This window comes from Ailuropoda melanoleuca, chromosome 12 (assembly GCF_002007445.2).
Source record: "Ailuropoda melanoleuca isolate Jingjing chromosome 12, ASM200744v2, whole genome shotgun sequence".
Lineage (NCBI taxonomy): Eukaryota > Metazoa > Chordata > Mammalia > Carnivora > Ursidae > Ailuropoda > Ailuropoda melanoleuca.
The window spans coordinates 62,704,570-62,727,418 of NC_048229.1; the positions used below are offsets into that span (position 1 = coordinate 62,704,570).

Below are 22,849 nucleotides of genomic sequence, written 5' to 3' on the forward strand. Positions count from 1 at the left end.
TTTATATAAAGGGTAGTGTGCCGTACATACTCCTTTGGATATTGCTTTTTTCACTCAACATTGCTTTATATCCTGGAAATCACACCTGTTCAGAGACAGCCTCCTTCTTTTTTCTACTCCACTGTGTGGCTTAACCATAGTTTATTTTGCCACTCTGTTATGTAAGATCTTTAGGTTGTTTCCAATTATTTTGCAGTTAAAACCAATGCTCCAATAAATAAGCTGGTGCATAGACATTTTCATGTGGAGGAAGTTTATATTAGACCCCAGAAGTAGGACTGCTGGGTTGCTACCTAAGTGTGGATGTAGTCTGTTAGGTGTTGTCAAACTTCTCTCCAGAAGGGTTGTACAAACTTATACTCCCACCAGTAATGAGAGTACTTGCGTCCCCACAGCCTCACCAAAAGAATGTGTTTGTTTCGGTTTGGTTCGCCAGTCTGGTAGGTGAGAAATGGTATGTCACTGTTGTTTTAATTTGCTTAGTCCATTTGGGCTTTTATAACAAAAGACCGCACACTGGTGACTTATACACAACAGAAATTTATTTTTCAAGTTCTGGAGGCTGGAAGTCCAACGTGGTGCCAGGATGGTCCAGTTCTGGCAAAGGCTCTTGGCCAGTTTGCAGACTGCTGACTTCTTGCTGCGTCTTTACATAGTAGAAGAGGCCTGGGAGCTCTGTGAGGTCATTTTACAACAGCACTGAGTCCATTCATGAGGGGTCCACCCTCACGGCTTAATCCCCTCCTGAAGGTCCTCCTAAATACCATTGCCTTGGGCAGTATGTTTTCAACATGTGCATTTGATGGGGGGGGGGAGGCAGGGAGGGGACACAAATATTCAGACCATAGCATTTACATTTCTGAGTGAACCTGGGTGTTTTTCACATGTTTACAGGCCATTTTTACATCTTTTTTGTAAGTTGTCTTTCACATCTTTTTCTCACTTTTCTATTTGATGTTTGGTCCTCTGTCCTTCATTTTTAAAGAATTCTTCATGGGTAGTTAGGAATAGTCACCCTTTGTCTGTTACATAGTTATGTTGCATTTTCTCCCAGTTTCTGGTCTTTTGGATTTGTTCATGATGGGTTTTATCACACAATTTAAAAATTTTTTTATTTAGTCAAATTGATTGACCTTTAGTTGCCCCTGGATTTTGAGTCATAGTTAGGAAGCTTTCCTTAAATCGAGGTACTTGCCTGGTCCCAATTTGTATATTTAGATCCCTAATCACTTGGAGTTTATTCTTGGGTATGGTGTGAGACGTGAATCTATCTCTTTCTCCAAAGGATCATCTCAGCACCATTTGCTGAAAAGTCCATCTTTACTCCAATGATTGGAGAGGACATCTTGATCATGTACTAAATTTCCACGTGTGCTTAGGTCTATTTCCGGGCTATTCAATTCCACTGCTCTGTCTATTCTCGCAGCAGCTGCCACACTGTTTTAATACCAGAGGTTTTAGAGTATGTTGGAATGTCTGGTAAGGCTAGACCTCCATCAACGTTTTTCTTTTTCAGTGGCTTCCTGGTTATTCCTGAATGTTTGCTTTTCTGTATGAACTTTAGAATAATGTGTAGAATTCCATAAAATAGACTGCGGTGTTTCCACTGAGGTTGTATTAAATTTGTAATTTAACTTTGGCAGAACTGACATCTTTATGTTGAGTCCTCCTATCCAAGAATGGGATGTCTTTACATTTGTTCAAGTTTTATTTGCTGTCTTTGAGGAGAGTTTTTTGCATTTTTCTTCTATGTTTTGTACGTATCTTGTTAAATTTATTCCAAAGTATTTAACCTTCTTTGTTGCCATTGTAAATGGGATTTTCACTACCATTACCACCGCTGTTTATTGTTTGCATATGCTAATTTTGTATCCTGTACTTCACTAAAATGTTATTGTTTGTGTTAGTTTTACCACTGATTCTTTGGGCTATATTATGGTGTTAATTCTTGACCCCAGCAGAAGGGAATGCTGAGGCTGCTGGTGCCCTCCCACCATGTGGGTTTTCTCAGGGATATTTCAGGACGAGGGCATCTATGAGGAGCTAAACTACATGCTTCATGAGTGGAGGGGCCATGTCTGTCCTGTTCACCAGTGTGCACCTGTCACCCAGCACAGGGCCTGGCACAGGGCTGATGCATGGGAAGTGCTGTCGAAAGACAGGGACAGAACAGATGCCTGCTTACAGATGGCCTGAGGACTCCAGGCTGAGCAAATGGCTGGCGAAGACGCTGAAATACTAGCTCCCCCACAGCCCTGATGAAGAAGCAGGTCTTAACAATGAGAACGCAGCATCTCCACAATCCTGGCTTGGAGCAGCCCACCAACAGCTTCCCCCTCCAGGAAGGTGCAAGAAAGTCTGGTCTCTTCTCCGGCCAACTACAGAGAGTTGAAACGGGTTTGAAGGAGCAGGGAGTAGCCTGGCACCGCTCCAGACCCTCTGTGCCCATCCCTCATTTAACTTACCCCTTCGGAGTCTGTGCAGACTCTCTCCTCATGAGGAAGAAAACAGAACCCCAGCGTCCAGGGGAGAAAGAAACAGGACCAAAGAAGTGAGGTGACCTGCCCAAGGTCTTGCACCCAATAAAGAAGGGAACTGGGATCCCAGATCATATTCTGACCCCAAAGCCCAAGTCCCACCCACAAAGCCAAATGGATCCCAAAAGGTAAAATTCACTTAAAACTTAACCAGCCATTGCCCATTTTTTTTCTGGGCATTTCCTAAGATGAGCCTGGAGCTGCCAACATCTACCCGTCCCAGGCTACAAACAAATCTGCTCTGCCTTTAGGGAAAGGACGAGTGAGAGGTCACCTGAGCCCATTGAGAAGGAGATCTCCAAGAAGACAGACAGACTAGAAAACCATCAGTTTATTGTGTAAGGAATCCAGGGCCTTGCTGGTACAAGGAGTGTCTGTTCCCTTGGCCTGAGAAGCAGCTATGTCTCTCCAGGCCTCTCTCTCGTGCCACAGGATGCAAGGTGCCGATCCAGAGTCCCCATGAGAAGCAGGAACATTTTTAAAAAGAAAAGAAAGGCCCATTGCCTGCCCCAGGCTCTGTTATTCCAGAAAGGCCATGAGGCACTTTTCAGAGGTATGGTCCCGAAGGTCAGCCTCAACCAGGCCTGTGACCTGTACCAACTGAAGAGATTAGTCAAGGCGGCCCGATTAACTGGTGACAGCACGCATCCACGCCACTCTGATGGAAAGTGCCAGTCACTGCAGCTGCTGCCATTACTCAGCCAAGTAACCGCATTATGGCCCCGTTTTCTGGGCCACATCAGATGAACGAACATTTACAGGGATGCTTGCTGCATACCGGGCCCTGGTCCAGATCCCTTCCATGAGCCAAGTCCTGAGTAGTGAGCAATTCTCTCAACTGACAGACAGGGTACCCAACACTCACAAGACGTCCAACAACCAACAAGGTGCCAAGTCTTCTTGGAACTCCGGGATGTCCAATTCTAGAAAGTATCAATCTAGAGAGGTGGCTGTCAAAGGGTGGTCCCTGGTCTACAGCCTCATCGTCACCTGGAACGGTGTTAGAGAACAGATCCTTGGGCACACCCCAGACGTGCTCAGTTGGAAACGCTGAGGGTGGGCCTCGTGATCCATGTTTAACATGCCCTCCTGGGGACTCAGGTGTGCTGACGTTGCAGAACCAGGAGCTAGAGACTCCCAAAGGACACAAGAGCCAAGAGTCAGCAGCAGCTGCAGGTCCCCTAAAACAGTGCTCTTCCCAATGTGCATTCCGAGGAACAGCAGCACACGTGCAGACTGTTAATGGCTATTCCCAGTGAGGGGTTCTACTGTCAATGAGTTTGAGAGTCCCTGATAAATAAAGTTGAGAGGTGTTTCTCTCCCAGGACTGCTTGAGTGTAACTAAACTACTGTACCTTGGGTGTCTCAGAGAAAGTACCCAGGTGGCGCTTCCCAAATTTCCCGGACTACGGAACCCTCCTGTCTCAGAAAACCTATTATTATCTCCCAGGACACCTGTGTTCCACAGACCCCAGCCTTGAAGAAGAAAAAGCCAAGAAATGCAGAAATTCAGGAAGACGGCAGTAAATGCGGATACCCACTCTGGACTCCACAAGACTGGCTCTCTCTTGGCTTCTGTTTAATGACAGCCTTTGGCAAGCTCACTATCTTATGTAAACTAGAGGAACACAGAGTTCACTCGGCCTTAGGGGAGCTGCCGGGTTGAGGTTATGAGGGAAAAAAAGTCCCGTGCCAGTGACCCTGGGGCCCCGGGTGAGTAATCCACTGTCAAAGCCCAGAGGCACCAGGCGGGGTATTATTGTTATTAGATTTTCAACAGGGAGGGCTGACATTTCCAGGAGCTAGTCAATTACTTTAATAACTGTAAATCTTCATGGTGGTGAGGCCACAGGGATGAATGTTACTCATTCCACAGATGGGAGCATTTGAAGTGAGCGCCCCCAACCGGCCCCAGAGCTCTAGGAAAACAAGACGGCATAGATTCAATAGCACCCAGGGGTAGACAGGTTCTAGAAACATCTACCTGCTCTCAGAGTTGTAAATGCTTCAATCCTTCCCCAGGTCTGGTGGTGGGAGTCTGCGGGAGGCCCTGGAAGGGTCTCTGACTGAGGTATTCCACAGGCAGGGAGAGGGGCACTTCGCATCTATGTAAGGGGCTCAGGAGGAAATGAAAAGGGGGTAGGAAGAGAAACGGAAAGGTGACATTTCTCAGGGTCCACGGTTAGGGAGGGCCTCCTGAAAGCCACGCTGTGGGAGTACGTCGGACCAGGTGGTCTGTGCCCTCACCAGGCTCCACTCGATGCAGTATGCAGGTTGAGCCAAGGACATCATAGCACCAGGCAAGGAGGGAGATGTGATGTGAAGGCAAGAGGGAAGGACAGGTGGGGCCAGAGGGCACCACAGCCCTGACGCCGACCTGTGGTCCAACCTGTGGGTCCTGACTTCCCTCGTGCCTTTGCCCCACCTCCAAGGCCTCTGGCAAAATCCTGTTAGGACCTTCTAGCTTATCTCAGTTGTGCCTTGCAAAGGTCATCATCCACATTAGAATTAACATGCAAGCGGGGGACAGTATGTCCTGATGCCAACAGTAGACAGATAAGGAGCTCTGGCACCATCTTGGACAGGGAAGTCCCTGAAGGAAGGAAGCCACGCACCAGGAAGTTGAACTGGGAACAGAAAGCCAGAAAAAGCCTGGGACCCTGACAGCCTCAGAGCCACCACACCAGCCCTGAATCACCCACCTCCGCATTTTCATGTGAAACAGAAATACACTTCGATCTCATTTTTTTTTAATCACCAGGTACATGAAATATTTCGGAATTATTCTAATCATGTCTCTTGCATATAAAATTAAAAAGCTGACATGTAAATTAGAATTATTTCACTGAAAATACTGACTAAAAGAAAACCTATGTGCTATTCCAAAAAATTTTGTAACTACCAAGAGTCAAAGCAGCTGCAGCCGTTCTGGGGTGTGCTCCCCTAATGTCCAACGGAATCCCACCTCGGGGTAAAAATGGGGCAACACCAGCAAATCAAGGATGTCATTGCCCTGGCTTGCTCTGTTGGCAATTTAGAGACACCAGCCCCTGCCATGCTCCTCCCAGCCATTCCCGAGATTCCCTGCGGTGTGGCTCCCTCTGCTCTAAACACTAGGCCCTGTGCCTACCATGTGCCATCTGACCTTTTTCTGCCCTGATTTCTATAACTGCTCCGCGACCCCTGAGGCCACCAGCCCTGCCTGCCACACGGGGAAAGCAACCCTCGTCCATGCAAGCTGGGCACCAGCCGATTCATGGGACACAGCTGGGCTGAGAGATCTCGGCCCCTGCCCTGGCCGCTGCAGATACGTGGCATCCGCTCCGCGATGCCAAAGCAAGAGGATGGTGAGTGCTCCGGCACCCACACATCCCACGTTGGGAAAGATGGGGCTTAAAAAATGAAAACACATTATCCTACTGGCAAAAGGATGCTGCTGCCGGGAGCTCAAGTCACTGGCCTAGGCAGCACGCCAAGATTAACACCAGGTTTTAGGGGAAGGATTTACTGGCTACCACGGGGCAACACTTTACTTTTTTTAAAATCACATTTCTCCCAAAACAGATGCTCAAATTGAGCTGTGGGGAAAATACTGGGCTGTTCGCTTATAAATTCCCAAAGACTGCCCTGGCTCATCAACACACCTGGTGCACCGGCACTTGCCTCCTCTGGACTTCTGGTCAACCCCTGACATTTGGGAGACACGTCCCCGCTGGGCTCCTGCCCCTCACCCTGCCCATGGCGCCCAAGAACTGGTCCAGGAGTCACAGTGCTTGCCTCCCTCTGGGACAGGACCACCAGGCCTCCAGTCACCCACGTTGAGTCAGAGAGCTGCACGCACAGGTGCCACACGCACGCAGAGGCCAGGATGAGGCCTTCTGACCTTCGTCGATGCCAACCGCTGCTCAGGAAAGGCCGAGGCCAGTTTCCCCAAAGTCACAACTGACCCTTCCCCATGTTTACGACCAGTCTTCTCAAAGCTCTCTCCACCCACCTCCAAAATATCAGGAGCACCAGTGCTCCAAGAGCCTTTGCTTGCAAGCCCTGATCTTCCTGTCCAGACTGCCCCCGAGAGAATGTTCTTTCTTTCTCTTACTTCCCACTTGACTCAAGAGACAGCTGTGGCTTTGACGCATTGTTGCAGCTGATTGAAGCTAAGATATTCTCTGAACCAATAAAGATGATTTCATGCTCTGTGGTCCAAAGTGTCTCCTTGGATGGAAAAACATTTCAAAAAGACTTAAGGCCACTTGTGTCTCTTCCCTGGGCCCCAAACTCTCAGTAATTCCAAGGGCAAAGCTCTTCACACAAGGCCAGGACAAAGTACGGAGGCCTCAGAAGGCAGGACTGGTGGCTCCTTGTCCCAGCTTGGCCCTGGGCAAACCACCCAGGCACCAGAGCCATTTCCCTGACATAGAACTGGCAGCAGCTCAGGCGAGGCTTGCGTCACCAAGGAGACCAAGCACAGTCAGGAGCCGACGCATGATTCTCCTAAGGATGTGGAAGTCCAGATGCCGAGGTGGTAAATGCCACAGCAGCCTCACGCTGGGAAACCACTGAACAATGAGCTCAAGCCACACCCAGCACAATTTTGTGAAAGTCTAAGAACACTGACTGTCCTCGCGAACTGCTCAGATAAACAGAAAATGATGATACTGGCTCCAGGCCCTGCTGGCTCTCCCCACACAGATGTGTGATCTCTAGCAAGGGAAGACGGGCTTTCGGGATGAGGCAGAGAGTGCTTTAAAGTCACCCAAAGTCTGAATTGTGCCAACGCCACTATCACCGGCTGTGTGACCCTGGGGGAGTCCCTTAGCCTCTCTGAACTTCAACTTCTTCCCTGGGAGATGAGGCCACTACCTCACCCTCCTGGGTAGCTGGAAGGGTTCGAGACCCTAAGGCCAGCATAACTTCAGGAGGTTCTTCCCTTAATCACGGGGACCCGGCAGTGGGAAACCACGAGAAGAGGTGCTGGGGGAATGAAGGCTGCAAACACCAAAGGGCATGACAAACCCATTGGTCCCATTTGTCATTTACCCTCAAGGGCCAGAGACCCAGGATGAAGACACTGGCAAAGAGGAAAAGACCATCAGGAAAACAAATGTGGCCAGATACAAAACACTCCCGAGAGTGGCTCTTTCCAAATTGTTCCTAACAGCTAACTCGGCAGCAGTGGGCATTTGTGTGGCATGATCTTTCCCATCCTATGAACCACGTTTCTGATTCTCTGGAGTTAATATTCGGTCCCGGTTTTGTTCAAAGAGTTTTAACATTTTCTGCATGTCGTGGTCAGCCTCAATCACCTGGAAATTAAACACACAAGTCACAGGACTGCACGTGACATCAACATCATCCTCCCTTCACAGATGAAGAGGGATGAGGCGGGAGAGAGATGGAGGCAGGCAGGAGGAGGCGAGGAGGCAGAGAAGTCCAAGGTCACAGGCAGATAAAAAGGAGGGTTAGAGCAGAACAGCACCAGGGTCTAGGTCAATTCACATTCTGAACTATGTTTCCACTTACGAAACCACTACGGTTGCCCCTGTAGCCAGCCCATGAATGATTTTTTTCCCCATCATTTTATATCATCCAATAATGACGGGGGGGAAATAGATTTTACTTCCTTAAAAATCCAGTACAGTAATATCTCACTTTCCAGCAACCTCATGGCCTGGAGGCACCATGAGTAGAAGTGTCCGAGCAGCCCACACAGATGTCCCCCATAGAAGTTTGTGCGTGGCTCTCCCTCAGATCCCACACTGGGCGCACATCTCCAACCATCTCGGGATCCATCTGCCTGCCTGAAGAAATTCAGCAGCAGCGAATCGGGAAAGGAGGGGCGAGGGAAGCAGGGAAAGGCGAGGCAGGGTGGGAACGGCACGCAGTTAGAAGTGGCGAGTGTCGGCAGGAGAAGCTGCTACACGAAGCCAACAGAGGACTCAAAGACATGAGTGGTCTGGGGCAAACCATCCTACACACCTCAGCACCTCCTAAGGGCGCCACTGTGTAACAGCCCAGGACAGCAACTGGTGCTCCTTCAGATGCCCTGGGTCACCGAGGAGAGGGGCAACGAGGCTCCATGGCTGCCATCCACTGAAGAAGGGATGGTTGCATCAGAGAGATCACCATCCCAACGGGTTAAAGCCAAAACCCACGTCTAGAGGCTTCGGCCATCTGGAACACTCCCTCACTGAACTGACGATGCTGGGTAAGAGAGATGCTACTGTGGCCACTGGTGTAATGACACGGGGACAGGTCACCTTCTCTCGGGTCTGTCCAACGGACCCAGAGACTCAGTCTAGAATGGGGACCAGGAGAGAGAAAGGGCCCCTTCTACCCTCCCTGCTTCCTTCCTCTTGATCCTCCAGCTCTGAAGGACCTGGCCCTTCCCCAGACTGCAGAGTGGCTGACCTGCCCTGGGTCACTCCTTCTTCCAGAAAAGTCTCCAGCCCTGCCAGGGGGACTTACCAGAACAGGGGCTGTCACAGGGAAAAGGGCCCCTTTAATGAGCCACTCCTCATAGAGGTGGTGAATAGCATTCAGGTATTCCTGCCGGGAAACACACACACACACACATATGCACATAGGCCGTCAGGAGTGGGGAGGGGAGCAAACCTCTCCACCAAGGATCTCGGTCAGGGGCGTGAATGTTCATGACCACGGGGAGTGGCTTGGACAAAGAGGTCTGCAACCACCAACCTGGCTCAGGTGGACAGCCACAAATGCAGCCCCTCCCTGCACCACCCAGCCTGGGCACGGAGGCCGTGAGAGGTACCACTCCAGCCACTTACGCCTCCCTCCAGCGCCGCCCTGCTCCGCTGGTGCCTCGTACACACCCTCCCACCCGACTTCTCACACTTGCCACTTCTCCATCAGCAAGGCCACCAGTTCCTTCATGGTGGGGTACACAGGTGCTCCACTGGCCAAGTGTCCTGCCCTGGGCAGCGTCTGAACCTCCCAAGAGGACTGTGACCCTCACTGGCCTAGGAGACCCAATCCCGCTGCTTCCAAGCCACTGGACAACTTGTGACCTGTGGGCCCTCTAGGCCATGAAGACCAACGTCAGAAAGCCCCACCAGGTGGAACCCAGGGGAAAAGAGGCCCAGACATGCACCAAGCCATCGGCGCCTCTCCACCAGGCAGGACTGGACAGACACATTCTCATACACAGGCCATGGTGCTCCGGCCACCCACGGCCACCTTCCCAAGCAGCAATTTACTGCCAGTCCAGAAGCTCCCAGGGAAACCGCAATGCCACCTTTTCATCTACCACCGAGTTATCCCTTGGCAGATTTGTCCTAGAGGTCTTGTCAGAAATGCTAAGATAATGGCCCGGTTAATAATGGCTTGGAGGGACTCCAGACTTGTCATTTCTTCAGAACATCTGGGTCACCACACAGAGTGGCTGTGCCCTACCACGGACTGGCCAGGCCCCGCTCCACTGTGCCCTTCCCCCAATCACTCCTGTCTCCAGATTTCAAAGGAGCTACCTAGAAGGAGGCCTATGCCTTCATGGCTGGTATCGACCTTACTGGTGCCTGGGAAAGACAAGCTTGGGTGAGCCTTGAGAGCCGGACAGGTCTTCCAGGGCCCCCAGTCCAGCCCATCCTGAGCTCAGACCCCCATGACATCCCAGGAAATGCCTGCCCAGCCTCTGTGTACTCCCAGTGGCATTCACATGGGGCATTCAGTTCAGTATTAACTGAGCAACTCCTAGGTGCCAAGCCTTGGGAAACATGCTGGGGATGCAGAGGGAATAAGACCTGATCTCAAATCTCACGGTTTGATGAGGAATGGGGAACAAACATATAAACAGTTTCAGTATGCTTGTCCTTAGGGCTGTGATCATAAGCCCAGAGGTTAGGAAAGCACAATGGAGGGAAGGTCAGGGAAGGCTTCCTGGAGAAGGTGACATCTGAGCTGAACTTAGAAGGCAGAAGAAACCATTACACAAAGGCACATTTGCGTAACTGCAGGGTAAGTGAGAGCGTGTGTGTAGCCACGACTAGTCTCTATGGCCAGACCATGAAAGGCAGGGAGTGGAGGGAGATAACACCGATCGGGCAGGATGTGGGGTGGCATGCTATAGCAGGGACTTTACTCTAGACAGCAACAAGACGCCAAAGGGTTGGTGGCTGGGAAATTGCATGAGTGGTGTTCTGTACTGGAAACATCACCCCAGCAGCAACATGGAGGCCAGGTTTCAGAGGCAACATGGGGAGTGAAGGAACAGGATGAGGACAGCAGTCCGCCAGTTACAACAGTCCTGATATTGGCCCTGTGGCCCTGAGCCAGCACCCGGAAGGGCGAGGCACTGGTCAAGTACCAGAGAAGACGGCCTCCGAGCCCAGCACTGTCCTCAGCGCTGGGGATGTAGTTGCAAGCAGGAGGGAGGGTTCTAACAAGGCTCCAAAGCTGGGCACAACGGCAAGCCATCCTCAGGAGGTGGACAGGACACACCCTGGGGGCACCTGGCGGGGAGCACAAGGGACGCCATTGGGCACAGAGGGTGCCAACCACGGCATCCCGGGCCCCAGGAACTGAGGCAGCTCTGGACTTCACACAGGCTCTCCAGCCACTGAGGAAGTCCGAGTTCACCCTGCGGTATACTCAGTTCCCGTTTCTCTCTCCGCAAGGACAGCACAATGATCTCACGGAGGGAGGGGCCGGGCTGGGATGGAGGTGGTTTCCCGGCCATTAAGCGGGTTCAAGGGGGCTCTTACCAGGGGAATGACTGTCTCCTCTTCCCTGCATCTCAGCCGCAATCTCTGGTAACAGGTCTCAGGAGTGGTCCGGAGATACACTGAGATTTAAAAAAAATAATATGTGGCTCTAATTACTCTGTTTGTGGCTTGGAAGTGGAGGCCAGGGAGTGGGACAAGGAAGGCATGTGGGCAAGGCATGGAGAGAAACATCTGCCAGCCGCTCTGAGCAGGAGACACAGACCACAGCCAGCTCCCAGCGGGACCACTGACCAACCGTGTGGCCGTCAGGCATCTTGACCCTCATCCCCACTTTCATTTTCTTTCCATGTGACCAGCCCCACAGGGTTGCTGTGAGGCTAACCAAGGTTCAAGTTGTGCATGAAGGTTCGCATGGGTTCTGGCGCAGCGGGTCTCAGTCGGTGTCCTGGTGCTGTCCCTCCTCCCTCCCTCACAAACTGAAAAAACCCATCAAATCACAATGGACCCAGGGGAGAAGAGCTAGAGGAACAAAGACGAGGAGGGACCAGAAGCCCCCAGGTCCTGTCTGCCCTTAGAGAGAAGGCTGAATGAATGTGGGAAAAGAATCACCAGTGGTAAGGGCCGCGGCCACTGCTCCTGCTAACTGGCAGGCCTGCCAAGCACATCCTCCCTGGGGTCCTGGGACGGAGGTTGGGAGGGGCCTCTCACCTATCAGATCAACGGACACGTCGATGTTCCTCACAATCCAGTCAAACCATTCCGACAGAATCACATAGTCCACTTCAGGCATCTTCCCACTATAACGAGAGGTGTCAGGGTTTTATGTATCAGAAGGATCTGAGGGTGGCTTCTGTGTAAAGAGCAAGGCCCAGGGCGCCAGGGCAGAGCATGACCCACAATACTGGGCCCACGACACCTCCGACCCTCTGCCACCAGGGAACGGTTTCAGGTCTAACACAGCAAGTGTCATGGAAGTGCCCAATGAGAGAGCTCATCTGGGATTTAAAAAAAAATTTTTTAAGATTTTTATTTATTTATTTGACAGAGATAGAGACAGCTGGCAAGAGAGGGAACACAAGCAGGGGGAGTGGGAGAGGAAGAAGCAGGCTCCAAGGGGAAGAGCCTGATGCAGGGCTCGATCCCAGAACGCCAGGATCACGCCCTGAGCTGAAGGCAGACGCTTAACGACTGTGCCACCCAGGGGCCCCTCATCTGGGATTTAAACTCCAAGCAGAGAAAGGGGCTTTGAGGCCTGTCCCTGGCGAATAGGGATAGTGCTCAGATTGGAAGGCGGAGCAGCAAACCAATTTCACCTCCAGAAATTTATTTTGTGCCAATAATCATGGATGCCCACTGTAACACCACCAAAAATAATGAAAAAATGAAACCTTGGCATGCCGATATAACAGCAAACCAACCAGGAACTGAACGAAGGTGTCATAAAATAATATTTAATGACGTGGAAAACGCTCACAACTGAGTGTTTAGTGAGAACAGCAGGACATAAAATTGTGTGCAGTATGACCCAACTGTATTTTCATGAGAAATCGTTCACACATTTTGAAAAGAGACTGGAAAGGAAGACAACAAAATGCATCCAGTGCTTTTTTCTGAGCTGTGGGACTATAGGAGACTTGAATGTTTTCTTTCTACCTTCCTGTATTTTCCAAAATCAGCAACATAGCACTTCCCAGATCAGGCGCTGGGAGGAGGGGAAGTAACTACATATTTAAAATGTTAACTGAAAAAGGAAGGAAGGAAGAAATCAAGACAAGAGACCAAGAGTGCAAGGGGCCTGGCGTCTCTCCCCAGCTCCTGCGTATTCCCACCCTCCCCAAAAGGAAACCCACAGGGAAGAGCCAGAGGACGGGAAGTGGGAGGACCTGTCAAAGCTGGGCAGGAGGGGAATTCTCCCATTTAATGCCCCACCCACCTTGGATACCATCCAGGATCCACCCAGAACAGGGTTTGGCAGGACTGGCTGTGGGACTGGGCCGAGCCTGCGCCCAGGTGCACAGGGCGGTTCCGGCTGCCGATGAATGGCAGGGAGGGGAGAGGAGCCCACTAGAAGGGTGGTCTGGAGCTGGCCCCCTCCTAGGAGCTAAGAATGGACTTCCACCTGGCAGGGAGAAGCGGTGCAGGGATGGGCATGGACGGAGGAGAGAAGCTTAGACAGTTGGAGGGGGCATCTCTGGGAGACCAAGGCCACAAGCAGCCCTGCCTGGGGCCCATATGACAGGGCATGGCACAGACTGAAGAGGGACACCTGCCTCTAGTCCTTGAGACCACCATGGAGCCCACAAGGGAGACCGGCTGTGCTCGGGCTGCACAGCAGGAAAATGTACGGTGCCCGAGAGAGAACAGCAGGGGCAGAGGGGCAGCTGTTGCCGCCTGAGAGGTCTTCAGGCATCAGACCTCAGCCAGGGGACTGGCGCAGATGAACATGCAAGGGCTCCCTGAAAGAGTGGGGGAGGGCAGTGGGAGGAAAGCGCACAACACTGCAGAGGGGACCGGAGCCAGTGAAATCCAGGAACTAAAGGTAAGGACTTTAGTACCACAGGCTGGTATGACATGAGGACAGGGGGCTGCCCAGCCCCTAGTTCTTTCCTCCGATCTCCTTAAGAGTAGCCCATTCTTTATTCAGGGTCGCTCCACCAGCCTGAGTGCTCCAGGGAAACCTGACCCCACCGCAAGCTTCAGGGGAGGCCCAGTTGGCCTAAGGAAAATACTCTCTTCTCACCAAGCTGAGCCGATCAGGACAAGGCAACCCCTGGCCATAGGTGCCCGGCCTGGACCAGGGAGACATGAGGGAGGTTTGCAGGGGTTGATGGAAACCATGCTTCCTCATACTTAGAGGAAAGTCACTAGCAAAACACCTACCCTCTGGCCAGCAGGTGAGAAGCCTGGTTCTGCCATTTTGTCACCATGAGGGAATCATATTGAGGACACAAACAAGACACAGAGTAGGAAAACAAGGCCAGAGCCACTGAATGAAGCCAACCCTGAAGCCTGCCATCAAGATAGCAGTAACAACCTCACTGTTCCTACTCTCAGTTGGGTTTCAGTTAGATGCAGCTGAGAGTATCTGATTTCAGAAACCAAACCACTCTCTCTTTACATGCTTTCCTTCTCTGGGAAACAAAGTTTTGTTCTTCAGAACAGAAGGGACGCAGAGGGAATGAGGATTTCCAAAACGGAAGGTGCTCATCAGCCCCTCCCCTTCTCCACTAACACACACACACACACACACACACACACACACACACACAGAACAGACCAGCAACACAGGGTCGTGGGCCAGTCGGCAGTGCGCAGAGGGAGAATGGCCCAGGGCAGCAGTCTCACAAGTCACGGATGCTGGACAGTCAGGCATCAGACTCTGCCCTGGAGAACTTCACACATGTCCGCAAGGCTCAAGGCAGATGATGCCAGATCCCAGAGCTGGGAAGATCCCCGACGCTGCCCCTGCTGAGTCACAGTGCAGAACACTTGAGAGCATAGCCTTAACTCAAAACCCAAACCAACCCCACCAGAAAAGAGTGTCACATGTACACAGAAGGGCATGGAAACATGGGGAGGGGACTCATAAGTGCGAGGGTCTCTGCGGCCTGAGCGCCGAGGCTCCCCTGGCAATCAGCTCCAGGTGCTCTCAGGACACGTCCTGGGTGGCTCAGGGGTTTCCCTAGCCCAGCCCAGCCCAAAGTGGAGGCTTCTCCCATGGGGCTGAGAACAGACAGAGGCAGCAGGACATCCCTTTCTAGGGCCCTCCCAGAGAGGGTTTCTACAGGGGCAGCGCTCTGGGGCAGCCTCCCTGAGGGCAAGGTCTGCAGAGCTTCAGGAAACCCTTCTGAGGCTGCTGGGAGCACCATGGGTGGAGGGAGAATCCAGGACAGCCCGCCACTGGCTAAGCTGAATGAGGAACCCGAGGCCTGGTGTCCAGGACTCAGGGATGTCAGGCGGTAGGCGCTGTTTAATCCATATCTGCAGTTTTCCTCCCGGAAACTCTGCCCGGCTCTGCCTGTGTTGGACTCAAGAACAGGGTGCCCAGCACCACCACCAAGCCACTGCTGGGGCCAGCGCCTCTCTACAGAAAATCCAACCACATGACTCTCACCAACAGCAGACTGGGTGCCCTGAGGGGGTTTCACGGTGCCTTCCCCTTCCCCAGGGTGGCAAAACCGAGGTCCTGGGTCCACACAAATCCTGCTGGCTGTTTGGCTGGGAACAGTTTGCTGCCACCTTCCCCCTGAGGCCCACCGAGTCCCCAGTTTGCACAGCACAGGTCAGAACAGAAACCTCACACTCCAATGCCAGCCCCCTGTTTACATTATTATTATTATTATTTTTTTTTGCTTTTTGCGAGGTCACTTTTAGTCCCAATTTACAGATGAGGAAAACTGAGGCCCAGAGCAGTGAAGCCCAACTCAATCTGAGCAGGATTTTAAGCCTGGCCCTCCATGGCCCCCAAACCCACATGATTTCCACGACGTCACTCTCCCTATCTGATCTGTCTGAGGAGGGGACCTTTGTGGACACTCCAGTGCCTCTTTGGCCTTAGCTGGAGGACAGGCACAGCTCTCAAGGTCATGACTCAGGCCCAAGTTCCCAGTCTAGACCAGAGCAGGGGAGGAATCCAAGCTCCAAGGCCAGCTAGGGAGATGGGAGGACCTGCCTATTGTTCCAAACGCAGGGTCTTAATCAATGTCCACCAGCCCCAGGTGAGTCAGCTGTCATTTCCCAGCTGGGTCCCACTCAATTCCCCTACTTCTGCTCTCAGAAAAAGGCAACCAGCAATCTTGTAAAACCTTTGCATTCAATTATTCAGCCCCCGGGGCTTGGGCCACATAATTGCCTGCGAGGCTTTCTCGCCACCTTCAGCTTTTCCTTTCAGCCGGGTGCCCACGCCTCACAAGTGCCGGTTGTTAAGGAGGTGATGTAACTGGAATCTTCCTCTTCAGCAATTACTAAGCTGCTCTCACACCCCTGGCCAGCATAATTGCACTTAGGTGCTGTCCGCCCCAAACCTGCTGCAGTGGGGGGGTCCAGAAGACGCAGGTCTCTCCCTAGGGGGCCCACAAGGCAAGGATGCCTTCCAGAAATTTTGCTTCAGGGGATGCAGAACGCCAGTATGTGGCCTGCCGTAACCTTCCACCAGGGTCCCCCCAGATCCCAAGCCAAGGTTGGAATGTTTCTCAACGGCTTTTGAGAAAGAGAAAAGGACCAACCCCAACACGGAAGGGCAGCAGCAACTTGCTCCCTGCCCTGGGAAAGGACTGTCCCCATCACGGCACAGTAGGAAGCTTTCTCCTTGAGCACCTGACGGTGGGGGGAGACAGGAGGTCAGGCAGGAGCTGTCACGCCACACAGGCCATCCTGGGGTTCCCAGTGCCCAGCTGACCTCCCCACAGGCGGGAACCAAAACATCCTCTTTTAGGTGCGGGCCAAGGATGCAGCTAAACTCAGTTCTAGCATACATTTAGTTTAGTCTCAAAATGACAGTCATCTGTATGTGGCGGGAGCAGAAACCTCTCAAAACACCTACTTTCTCAGTAACACTACATGGTGGCTGACCCACTGCATCAAGGAACACTGGCGTTGTAAGGAGACTGACCTCGACGAAAGCCCACATCCCACACTATGCTGCACCCAGCACTTCATTAGCTCCGGCTACAGAGACGCTACTGTGCCGCCACACAGAAAACCTTCAGCCTACGGCTGCTCCTCTCCCAGCCCAGGAGTAAACCTGGAGATCCTTCAAACAAAGAAAACACAAGAAAACACCCAACAACTAAAACCTGAAGCAACAAATGAGAAATGAACAAACAGCAGGCAGCACAGGAAACAGGAAGCCCCGCATTGCAGAACTCTCACCAGGATGGGCCACCTGCCCTCAAGAAAGCCTGCAGGACCGGGCTCTTGCTCTCCTGACCCCAAGGAAACCACAGGAACAAAACTTTCAGGGAAAGGGCCTGGCATTAGGGCGGAGAGCTCCTTGCAACTGGCTTCTTCTGAGGCCTTATTCCTCCAAGTGTGCTCTCCAACCCGTAGGACAGTGGCCGCCCAGGGTTCTTTAGCTAGAAATGCAGGTTCTCAGGCTCCACCCTGGACTCCACAAAGCAGCATGTGTGTGTTAACAAGACATATGGTGATCTGTGGGAGCAGCCCACCATCAGGCCTGGGTGGAAATAGACAGAGACCTGACTCCCCCCAAGTCGGCACCCTGGGGGCTCCACCCAATCTGAAACCTCCGGCCTTAAAGAAACCCAGAGGTCTGTCACCACTCCCTCATTCCTGCTGCCCCACACAGCAGGCCACGGGGCAGCTCTCCCCGTCTAGCCGCCTGCCCCGTGAGGAAGGAGCACCGGCCTGCTGATCCCATCTCAGTCCCTGCTCTACCGAAAGGGTCAACAGTACCTAAACCTCAGGGCTGCCTTGAGGGCTCAAAGGGGAGAAGTGTGAAGAACCGGACAATAAATGTGGCACCTGGCCTGTCCCTGGACCACTTGAGCAAATGCCCTTGTTTCCAGGGAACACAGATAACCTGGTACAGGTCACAACTGAATTCCCTGTGCTGGGAAGGTTCTTCTCAGAGCCCCTCCTAAATTTGGGAACTCTGGGACCCGTGGGCGAGGAAGGGGGTACTCCAACCCACACTGTAAGCATGGTATTTGTTACACATACAAACAGAAGAACACATTACAGAACAGAATGCAAATTCCACATGAATTTCTAAGACAAAAGAGGGGACTTCGAAAGCAACTTCGGATTTGCTAGCAGGCTTCTTCCGGCTACAGGGGCTCGGAGGGCAGCGGAGAAGCAGCCACCTGTGTGAGCCGTCCTCGGCCTGTGGAGGACTTCAGTGAATGGGTTAGAGGAGTACCGCCTTCTCCCATCTCCCTGAAACCGAAAGTGGCAGATGGCCTGGCCCCCAGGTTGCCACAGTGTTCCCAGCAGCCTCTGGAGTACCCAAGGTCATGCACCAACCAACAGCTTCTGGGCTGCACCAAGTGATACCAGCGACCAATCTTCAGGCTCCAATGAGGTCCTCAGGGGAATCCATGCTCTCCCAAGGCCGTATGAACTTGAACCAATTAGATCCCAAGGAAAGGAACAGGGACACAGTAAATTTCTCCTATGGCTCACTGTCCTACAGAAATCCTAACCACGGATGCTAGGCATTCTGGGAGGGCCAGGGTGAGGCATAAACATGAAGTTAACAGGGCAGGAAAGGAGCTCAAAAAAATTAAAAGCTGTAGTCTTTTCCTACATTACCCACAAGACAGCCCAGGGCAAGGGCCATGTTTTCTGGACCTACAACCTCACCACAGCCACAGAGATTGGGAAATCAGAACCGGCCATCAGAAGTGCTAGAATGAAGGGCGACGGGCATGAGTACCCAAACCCCATGGGAAACTGCCTCCTAGGAAAACAGACTAATGGCTCCTAGGGAAATCCGCCAGGTGTTGGCCAGTCTATAGGTGGGGGCCGCGGGTGGCTAACTGACCAATTTCGTGAAAAGCAGGGTTGGCAAGGACCTGCATAAGGGGCACAAAACCTAAACTAGGCAATTGTTCCATAGGGTCTCCAGAGATAGACAACAGGAATTAGAGATGTGAAGGGCTTGGGGAGGTTCAGGAACTTGGCTGTGCTCACAAAGACAGCAAATTCCAGAGCCAGGAGGGGACCCAGGTTCCCCCAACTCCAACCCTGGGCCTCTGGTCATTCCATTCCAGGTTACCATCTTCAAAAGGAGCCACTGGCTGCCACACAGAACCGGCCACGCTGATGGCAATTACAAGACAGACAGCCTCGCTAGGCAAAGGGCACAGGAAGTCCCACCCCGCTGCCCAGGGTCCACTTCTCAGGCTACATTTTCATTAGAGCAATAAACAAACACCAGTGGGGTTCCTTCGTTCTTTCTCTTCCATCCTCCGCCTGTCCCTCCCTCAGGTGGAGGCACGGATAAGCAGGGAGCAAGGAGAGTGAAGGGCTGGGTAAACCTGCACTGGACACCTCGGCCCCACTGAAATCCCAGACAGCACAGGGAGGACAGGGCTCTAGCATCAGGCCCACTCCTGCTGGAAGGCTGGAGGACAAAGCTACAGTCAGGACTCGCCCTGGCTGCTGTCCTGACCCCATGGCATTAGCCTAATGCTCTGAATGGATGGGAGCAGAGGCTCTCGTTTTGGGGCCACACAGGCCAATGAGCATGACCCACAGCAGCTCAGGACCAACGGGAGAAGCCTTTTTAGTGGCCCCCTCGAAGTAGCTGGGGCCAGAGCCTGGAGAACATGTTCAGCTGGAGACCCAAGAGCAGCCCCAAGTCGCATCGCCCAGCAATAGCTAACGACATAGCCCAGGGGCCAGCCCTGGGCTGGGTCCGAGCTAGGCAAGTACACCCGATGTGGCCGGTCCTCCTGTCCTCAAGGAGCTTATGGGGGTGTGGGGATGACACACAATAGACAACTGAACAAATAAAAATAGACTAAGTTGAACCACGTGTAACTGCCATTTTTGTAGGTCAAAACTGGTCAAATATTAATAATTCCACATGGTTGAACCTACTTAAAAGTTGTCTTAAATACTATGAAGAAAGGCAACAGGAAGACGTTAATTAAAAATGGGAAAGCGGTCCCATCTAGACGGGGTGGCTGGGGAGGGCTGGGAAAGGCGACACTGAGGACAGCTGCAGATGAGAGGGAGCGGGGAGCTGGCATGTAGAGAGTGGCAGGCGGATGTCAGGACAAACCTGACGTCAGGACCTCTGGGTGAGGGAGCTCAAGGTGGGAAGCAGCAGTAATGTGGGGGCTGGCAAGGAGAGGGTGACCAGGATCACAGCTACTGAGAAGGGAGGGGCATGGAAGGGGTTCATGCTTCAGACTGCAGCCTATAGCCCATCTCCCCAAGACCCCTAGAATCAGCAGTCCACTGAGCACAGAAATCGGGAGGGTCCCAAGCCTCTGAGGCCTCAGCACGGTGGGCCACCAGAAGTCCCCTATGTCTACATGACAGAGTCCACTCCCATGAAGGCAGAAGACAGCTGAGAGTGAAACTGTAACAAATACTGAGCAAAATGTTCTAGACGGAATGCTCTGTGGCTCTGGGTCTTCACCCAGCCCCACATCCTCCCCCTTTGCCATGTGACCCACATGGGCCCTCCCAACCTCTCAGCCTGGGGTCGGCTTGTGGGGCCTGCTTTGGCCAATGGAACATCAGCAAATGTAAAGCTGAGGCCTCCACGCACTCGTGCATTCCCGCTGGGGCCTCTGCTCTCCTCTGTCACCATGAGACGTGCCCAGGCTAGCTTGCTGGTCCCGTAGGAGGATGACAGGCAGGAAGAGAGAGATGAGACACCCCAGTCACCCCTGATGGAGCCATTCTAGACCAGCCAACCCCTAGACATACCGTGGAGCCCAGCCATCTGGGTCAGCAGAGCCCCCTGGCGGACCACCCTCGATGCCTGAGCAATCACGGTGGGAAAACTGTCTGCCACTGAGGGTCTGTGGTCGGCTGTTACAGAGCATGACCGTGGCAGGAGCTAACAGATACAACCGGTAGGTACTCAAGAGCTGTCACATGAATAAACACGTTCCAATTTCATTTCTACAAAATCAGTGGTTTCACAAATTATCAACGGTGCAAACTACAGTACCTTCTATACAGGTTTTCTACAAAAATATATCTTGCGCTGTGAATCGACCGCTCCATCAACCGTACAGGTGATGTCTAAAAGAAAACAAAGTGATTCAAGGACTCAGGTCAGGAAGGCATGAAGGATGCCTGTTGGTCCCCCCGCCTGCGATCTACACCAAACACAAGAACAGAGAAGCTGTGGGAGAGGGAGGCAGCCACCAGAGCAATAGTGTGAGTCCGACACGGGGCTCAGCTGCGCTCCGCCATCAGTCTGGGACCCTCCCCACACCCCGAAGCTCAGTGGCCAGTGCAGCAACACAGGGACTGACGGCTCGTCAGCAGCAGCCTCTTTCACTGCAGAGGTGAGGGGTGAGGCTCAACTGGATTATCGACTTGGGGAAGTGCTAAAAAAACTGCCAAGTGCTGTCCAGCAGAGTGCTGTCAAGTGGAAAGTGTGGTAATTATGGAGCTAAATAATGTGTGCTTGCTTAAGCAGAGGGACCTGAAAGCCAAAGGCAGAGATGCGAGAGGCCTGGGGTATGGCTGACATTTGGGGACTCTGCCCTCAGTGACTGATGGCCTGGCTTTCTGGAGCCCCACAAAGATGTGAGACCTTGATGCCTCCTCACAGGGCTGGCTGGGGACCACTGCAGCCCTATGGAAACTGGGAAGGACTCTGCCCAACTGGGCACACCCTGCTCTCACTCAGCCTGGCCCACAGCACCCACGGCACCCGGACCAGCCAATCACAGGCACCTTCAAAGCCATAAACCAGGGGGCGCCTGGGTGGCACAGCGGTTCAGCGTCTGCCTTTGGCTCAGGGCGTGATCCCGGCGTTATGGGATCGAGCCCCACATCAGGCTCCTCCGCTATGAGCCTGCTTCTTCTTCTCCCACTCCCCCTGCTTGTTCCCTCTCTCGCTGGCTGTCTCTATCTCTGTCGAATAAATAAATAAAATCTTTAAAAAAAAAAAAAAAGCCATAACCCAGGAATTCCCTGACTCTCTCTCCTTGCGTTTATCTGTCCATCCATCCTCCTTTCCATTTTCTCCATCCTCTCCTTACTTAGGACTCTCTGCTGCCCATCTGTGGCGAGCTCCCCACTCATCCATCTCTCCTTCTGCTCCTCTTTCGTCTGTCCATCTCTCTCTCTCTCTGCATCCTTCATGGGAGATTTCCCTAACTAGAGAAACACACATATGTCCCCTTATATTCAGATCTATTAGCTACAATTTAGATTTGCAATCGAGTGCCTGCTCAGGGGAAGCAGGGTGGGCAAAGGAGGAAAGTGCCAACCTCAGATGCTCTGACCTGTATCATTTAGATAGATATTTGGGGAAACAGAAATTCATATGGTTCTGCTCCTATCTTTCCATTTTTAGAAGATGCAGATTTGTAGAATGATAGCTACAGTCACAACCGCCCAGCCCTGGATGGAACCATCCAGCGGAGTGTTTGTGGCAACATCTGGTAGGGATCTCCCACCTCCTTCACAGAGAGCAGCCAAAGCTGGCCTTTCAGGTTGTGCTTTCAATTTTGAGCCACAGGGGCCAATCAGGCTCTCCTCAGCCAGCCTCTTTTCTAAGAGACTCCATCCCTATGCAGAGACCCTGATGGGTCTAAGCAGCATCTCTGTGCCCTGTGATCTGTCCCAACTGGCCCAGGGCTAGACACGGGACCCAAGCGGAGCCAGTCAGATTCTTTCTCCCAAGAATTTGAACCAAGAGCCAGAATCTCGTGAAGGTTAGATCAGTGGTCCTCAAACATGCAAGCCAACAAAGCAGGCATTAAAATCACCTGGAGAGCTTGATAAAGCATATATTGCTGGGCCTCGTCTCCAGAACTTTTGGTTCAGCAGGTCCGGGATGGGGCCCGAAAATGTGCATTTCTAACAAGTTCCCAGGAGCTCCTGCTGCTCCAGCTCCAGGCACGCTTGGAGAAGAACTGAGGTAAATAACGTTGAGCCCAGAAGTGGTCAGGTCATGAAGACTTGGGCTCA

At 52.4% G+C, this 22,849-nt stretch overlaps 1 protein-coding gene across 9 annotated transcripts in view; it reads right to left on the reverse strand.

Annotated features, from left to right (window-relative positions):
- Positions 1–524: 524 nt before the first annotated feature.
- Positions 525–22,849, reverse strand: part of TK2 (thymidine kinase 2) — an 87,096-nt gene continuing 64,771 nt past the window's right edge. For 5 of the 9 annotated variants that reach the window (XM_034638773.1, XM_034638772.1, XM_011223888.3 and 2 more), the window contains 5 exons: positions 20,871–20,944; positions 11,927–12,015; positions 11,258–11,337; positions 9,003–9,083; positions 525–7,840 (listed from right to left, as the gene is read on the reverse strand). In XM_034638773.1, coding sequence (XP_034494664.1) covers positions 7,742–7,840; positions 9,003–9,083; positions 11,258–11,337; positions 11,927–12,015; positions 20,871–20,944 — 423 coding nt within the window. In that variant the 3' untranslated portion in view covers positions 525–7,741. Of the gene's footprint in view, positions 8,739–9,002; positions 9,084–11,257; positions 11,338–11,926; positions 12,016–20,870; positions 20,945–22,849 lie in introns of all 9 variants that reach the window. The other 4 variants (XR_855841.3, XR_004619088.1, XM_034638776.1 and 1 more) reach the window with 4 other exon arrangements.